Source organism: Nematolebias whitei, chromosome 8 (assembly GCF_014905685.2).
Source record: "Nematolebias whitei isolate Nwh7 chromosome 8, NemWhi1, whole genome shotgun sequence".
NCBI lineage: Eukaryota > Metazoa > Chordata > Actinopteri > Cyprinodontiformes > Rivulidae > Nematolebias > Nematolebias whitei.
The window spans coordinates 2,827,319-2,833,520 of record NC_056505.1 but is presented as its reverse complement, the minus strand read 5'-3'; the positions used below and the strand labels follow the sequence as shown (position 1 = coordinate 2,833,520).

The 6,202-nt window shown below is 47.4% G+C and overlaps 1 protein-coding gene across 1 annotated transcript in view; it reads left to right on the top strand.

Annotated features, from left to right (window-relative positions):
* The window catches only part of adam9 (ADAM metallopeptidase domain 9), a 16,938-nt gene that overhangs the window by 9,163 nt on the left and 1,573 nt on the right, over positions 1–6,202 (top strand). The window contains exons 10-22 of the mRNA XM_037679992.1: positions 230–311; positions 410–543; positions 987–1,158; positions 3,951–4,043; positions 4,120–4,224; positions 4,292–4,382; positions 4,487–4,592; positions 4,672–4,855; positions 4,928–5,008; positions 5,080–5,185; positions 5,264–5,411; positions 5,576–5,678; positions 6,077–6,106. Of these exons, the coding sequence (XP_037535920.1) occupies positions 230–311; positions 410–543; positions 987–1,158; positions 3,951–4,043; positions 4,120–4,224; positions 4,292–4,382; positions 4,487–4,592; positions 4,672–4,855; positions 4,928–5,008; positions 5,080–5,185; positions 5,264–5,411; positions 5,576–5,678; positions 6,077–6,106 (1,435 nt within the window). The remainder of the gene's footprint in view (positions 1–229; positions 312–409; positions 544–986; positions 1,159–3,950; positions 4,044–4,119; positions 4,225–4,291; positions 4,383–4,486; positions 4,593–4,671; positions 4,856–4,927; positions 5,009–5,079; positions 5,186–5,263; positions 5,412–5,575; positions 5,679–6,076; positions 6,107–6,202) is intronic.

Below are 6,202 nucleotides of genomic sequence, written 5' to 3'. Positions count from 1 at the left end.
CACAACCATGACTCAGCAATGAAGCACTGAAACACAACCATGACTCAACAATGAAGCACTGAAACATAACTATGACTCAACAATGAAGCACTGAAACAACCATGACTCAGCACATCACTCACTTCTGAAGGAAGATATTGACTGATAGCGATGCTTCTGAGTTTAGATGCTGCTGTTGATGATGCTGATGATGTAAGTTCTGTCAGTGATGAAGATCTTGTTGATGCAGAAAGAAGAGTTTTGGGGCAACGGGAGGGATGGCGTTTGTCTCCACCGTCTGCTCTCGAAGTCACGGAGGAGGAATAAACGCAGTACGGTCCTCGCCTCCTGGCGTTTGTTGGTTGATCTCAGAGACGTTTGAAGAGTCGTAGAAAAACAGACCGCTGATAAAACTCTGCTTTTCTCTCAGTTCACCAGCAACAACGTTCCTTCGTTCGCCTCCATCGTGGCTCACGAACTCGGACACAACCTGGGGATGAACCACGATGACGGGCGCGCCTGTAAATGCCCGGTCTCCGCCTGCATCATGAACTCCGGAGCCACGTAAGACTCCGACATCTCTTTTTGTTCTCCTTCCAAGCAGCCTCAGTTTCTCGTAGTCCTTTACGTGTTCTTGCTCATCGGTTGGCCAGACTTTCTGAACGTTCTTCACGGTTTTTCTTTGGATTTTACTTGGAGTTTAGGAGCTTTTTTATGAGGGTTGGAGTCCGACCACTTTAAAACATGACAGAAACATCTGGAGGCCTAAAAGGAAACTAAGAAAAATTTGCCTTTATTGCTAACATTGATGAAAGCTTAATGAAGGTGGCAACATCTGCTGAAGCTGAAACCAAATCGTTAAAGAGAAAGCAATTAGAACAAATAACTAAAACCAGCAGAACAGTAGCTACAAGCTAACATTAGCAAAACAGAATCCAAAACTAGGCGAACTAGCCGAGTCAGCAGTTTCTGTAGAACACGTTCAGACTCAACATTTCTTTCTGCAGAGGATCCAGAAACTTCAGCAGCTGTAGCGCGGATGATTTTGAGAAGATGATCTTGTTGACAGGAGGGACGTGTCTCCTGAACGTCCCTCGACCCGATGAAGCCTACAGCGCCCCCTTCTGTGGAAATGGGCTGGTTGACGTTGGGGAGGAGTGTGACTGCGGCTCTGAAAAGGTCAGACTATTCTGAAATACTTTTATTTTCATAATGAACTACCAGTAGTCACTTCACCACTTGCTCTTGTCAAGGACGGACGTCTCCTCCTCTCCCTCCTCTGCTTTGCTTTTACTCTGTCCTGTCTGTGGAACTGCTTCAGAGCCTCTCTCTACATATCTTCTGAACTATAATTTTTGCTATGGATCTGGTCAGCTGGTCCATCAACGCAATTGATAAAATTGTTTCGACAAGAGAACAAGCTTCAGGCGAGCCGACTTGCCGCACGCAGCTGGATATGTCATTGATTCCTGGAGTGATTGGAAGGTGATGTGTCTATCTCTGCTGTCCATCGAGGATGTTGAAGATGCATATATAATTGGATTTATGATAACAGGTTTCCTGCTTTTTGGAATCGGCTGGTTCCTGGTTTATCAACAAACAAGGAAGTCGTCGCCAACAAATTTGGCCCTGGTCAGGTTGCCGGCCTTACGTGATGGTTTGCTCCGTGCCTCAAGCGCCCAGACTCTATTGCTTTGCGAACTGAATGCTGGCAGGATGGATCATATCTCGGGGATTTCTCTCAGGCACGGACCAGCGGTGTGTCCACTTAATTTGTACGTTTGGGATTCATGAGGACCAGCAAAGACTCAAGGCAGACATGAATCGGTAAAGTTCTGCCTGTTTCCAAAACAAACATTGCTTTTCTGAATTCGGCTCCCTGGCTGGCCTTGACAGGCCACCGTATCTCAGTTCGCCTGGAAGCCCTGTAAATTCGATGCTCTGCCCCCCTCCCACCGAGGAAGTCTGTGGACCTATTGGAGGGACCCGGCTGAATAAACGTGTCATCATTTCAGGACTCTTGGATTCTCTCTGGCACCCTGGGTCGACCTCGGCACCCCTCGAGAGTGTTTACGGATCTCACCAGAGGAAACTGGCAGAATATACCATTCTTATCAGAACTCCTGCAGTGCCTCTGGAGTGTCCTTGGACACGCTCACCACTCTTGTTGTCTCCCCTCCTCTGCAGAATGGCTGTGTCTTTATGTGTCTATGTGCGGGGTGTTTTTTTTATTTTTTTATTTCAGGCTCTCTTCTCAGCCAAGGAGTGAGAGTTTGATAGGATTTTTTTTTGCCTCCACATCCTGTACGTGTGTCACTTTCATCACTTTTTGTCTGTCCCAACAGGTCTCACTTGTAAATGAGTCTTTGAGGCTCAATGTGATTTATCTGAATAAATAAAGGTTGAATGAACTAGATAAATTAATTTCATGTGAAAATGCAGTGTGAATGCTTATTGCAGAAGAACTTGCTGAAAAACAGCTGAAATTGGCTAAAAACACACATATTTACAGAATTAGGTTTAAATAAACAGAAATTAGCACAAAAATTGGGAATTTTGGTTAAAAAAAATGCTGAAAAGTTGCTGAAAAGGCAGAAGTTTAACCTACCAGAAGAAAGTGGAAGTAGCTGAAATGAGCTAAAAAAAACTGTGGAATAAGCTGAAAAAGCTCAGTTTTGAACAATAACAGCTAAATAACTTAAATTAGCAGAATAAGCTGAAATTAGCCGAAAAAAATTGGGCTGAAAGTAGTACAAATTACCATGAAAACCTGAATTTATCTGAAAATAGTTGAATTTAGCTAAAAAATAAAAAAATTAAAAAAAAGCTGAAAGGGTAGAACAAGCTTAAATTAGCAGAAGGAAATGGAGAAACACAATTTTAACCAACTGATCTGAAAGGAGCAGAAATGAGCACAAAAAATTGGAAATTATCTGTAAAAGCTGAAATTGGCTAAATAAAAACCCAGCTGAAAAGTAGCTAAAAATCAGAAAGAAGCTGAAATTACAAGAGTGAAGTGGAGAGAGCTCATTAAAAAACACAGGATCATTTATGACCCCCGAGCGTGAGTCATCCACACCGAGGCAGGAAAGCAAAACTTATCCGAGGGTTTCAGCTGGACTCTGTGGTCTGAAGGCAGAGCAGACGTGGAGGTCCAGATATCCGATGGGCAGAAGAATGTGTCTTGGAAGCAAAGGAGAGGACGAAGTGGGCCAGGAACAAAAACGCTGAATTACCTCTGGCATGAGGCATCAGACAAGTGCAGCGCACAAAATAAATAAATAAGTAATAAATAAAAGCACAGCTGCTGCAGCAGGTTGGGGGCTGACTGGCCATCGGAAGCATCAGGACATTTCCCGGTGGCCTGGCCGTTCGCAGAGGGGGACTAAAGGCTCGGTTCTGGTTTAAAATAAACATTGATGCTCATGCAGCCTGTATCGTTTGTCAAATATTACAGTATTTAAATTTAAATTGTTTATTTACACAGAAGGAGGGAGACTGGGAGTGACAGGTGATGACTGATTGCAGCAGAGAGCGAAGCTCATGACAGTAGGGAGGTTCTCCCTGCACCTGTGGGCTGCACACAGGTGCAGCAGGTGCTAAATCATTAAAATAATTTATTTTATTCCATGCCGCTCATCCATCAATCAGCCAATTGTGTGTCATGTCCAATCTTATTTTGAAAAACCGTGAAGTAGCGAGGGACTACTGTAGTTAGCAGAACAGCTAAAGTTGCACCAATCCCAAAAGTCACAGCAGGATTGTCCTGAAAGAGCCGAACGTTTTGATCCATGATTTGTTGAAATAGAACAAAAGTTGTGGAACAAGAAAGACGCTGCCAAACTTCCAGAAGAAAACGGATCACAGTCGAGTGAACGCTTCATTAAACTTTAGCTCCTCACAAGTTAAACCCTGGTTCCTGAAAGTTTCTGCTTCTTGTTTGAGAAGGACGTGTGACTCTTTGTGTTCAGGAGTGTGAGGAGGACCCGTGTTGTGAACATCAGACGTGTAAGCTGAAGTCCGGAGCTCAGTGTGCGTACGGAGAGTGCTGCTACAACTGTCGGGTAAACGCGAGCCCCGCTCAGACGAGGAGTTTAATGTTTGGAGGTGTCCGACTCTCAGGGTCCTGTTTGTGTTTAGTACCTTCCAGGAGGAACAATGTGTCGCTCTGGTAAAGACGAGTGTGATCTACCGGAGTACTGCAACGGCTCTTCGTCCTTCTGTCAGAGCGACGTCTTCGCCCAGGTGAGACTGACGCCCCGCCTGCTGGTGGACTCCTGGGGGGAGGGGCTGACTTGGTCTTGTGTTTCAGAACGGGCAGCCGTGCAGGAACCAGCAGGCCTACTGTTACAACGGGAAGTGCCAGCACCACGACGGCCAGTGTCACGCCTTATTCGGAACCAGTAGGTTCTCCGCCTGCTTTCACGTTCACTCACAGCTCCTCACATATGTTCTTCATCATCTGTCCTCTTCGTCGTCTCCTCTTCGTGCTCCTCCTCGTCTTTAGAGGCGCAGACGGCTCCTGAAGTCTGTTTCAAAGAAGTCAACAGTAAAGGAGATCGCTTCGGTAACTGTGGCTACCAATACTACGGCTACAAGAAGTGTGAGAGCAGGTGAGAGGCTTCTGCCTGCAGCAGGAAGTGCGGCCTATCGTCCAGTCCTGATCACATGACCCCGTCCTGGTCTCCATAGAAACGCTCTGTGCGGGAAGCTGCAGTGCTCCAACGTCCAGAAGGTGACTGTCTTCAACATCGAGCCGTCCATCATCATCACGCCGATCGGCGGAGCCAAGTGTTACGGCGTGGACTTCATGCTGGGCTCGGACGTCCCCGACCCGGGCATGGTGAACGAGGGGACCAAGTGTGGGGAAGACAAGGTGAGGAGGACTGGGGGAGGAGCGGGAACGATGAGGAGCAGGTGATGGAGCAAGTTGTGTGTGTGTGTTCAGGTGTGTATGAACTTTGAGTGTCGCAGCGCTGAAGTCCTGAACTACGACTGCGACGTGGAGAAGAAATGCCACGGACACGGGGTGAGATCCGAGGGTCGTACCTGTCTGTCAGGTGTGTCACATGACCCCGGTCTGACTGGTCTGTGTTTCAGGTGTGCAACAGTAACAAGAACTGTCACTGCGAGAGCGGCTGGGCTCCGCCCTTCTGTGAGCTCTCGGGTTACGGAGGCAGCGTGGACAGCGGACCCACGTGGAACGGTAGGTCACCTGCTGCGCTCAGACTCACGCCTGAGGACCGCTCGGCTGCCCGGCGCTGACCCCGTCTGTCCTCTGCAGATAAGGACACGTCTCTCAGGGACGGCCTGCTCGTCTTCTTCTTCTTCATTCTTCCTCTGCTCGCTCTGGGAGCGTTTGTTTTCCTGCGCAGGAACGAGCTTCTGCAGCGCTTTGGGCTGAGCCGCAGGAAAAGGTCGCAGGGATACCAGTGAGTGCGAACACACGACACGCATGATCACAGGAACATGTTTGAGCTTATTTAGCCCCGCCCCTTTTTAAACCGCTCCAAGATATCCTCACAACTCATGTATGCTACCTGCAGCTCAGGGGTTGTTCGCGTGGCGTTCACTGACCTGACGTTTGTGTCTTCAGGGCGGACAGCGCTGCTTCAGCCAATCCCAGCAGAGGACCGCCTCCCAGAATGCAGCCGCCGCCCGTTGCCCGTGGCAACTCCAACAACATACTCAGAGACGGGGTGAGTCTAAATCCCAGTCCTGGTCATAAAGTTCTGAAGGTTTGTGACAGAAAATGTGAAGTTTTAAAGTTTCACACTGCCTGTGATGCTGCTGATCAGGAGGACGAGGAGGAGGATGTGTCGGTGAGAAGCGGAGGAGTCCTGATGGACGTTTTTACTTCAAGTTGTTTTCTCGTTAGACTGAAATGTGTAATCAGCTGATCGATAAGTGCTGACCTTCAGGATCACTCGTTAAATCACATCGTTTAATCAGGAAATGGATCCTTTATGAATCAGCTGCTCTTTGATTGATCAGCTGATTGATGTCAGTAGGTGTGTGTGTGTGCGTGCGTTACAGAGACTGTGCACGTTGTTACTAAAAACAATCATGTTTTCTAACGTCTGTTCTTTCTAACTAGCATCATGCTCAGCTGCTTCCACCGCATGAGGTAAAATCACATCACTGCACTAATGAGACTAAACTAACGTTGTTGTTGTTGTTGTTGTTGTTGTTGTTGTTGTTGTTGTTGTTGTTGTTGTTGTTG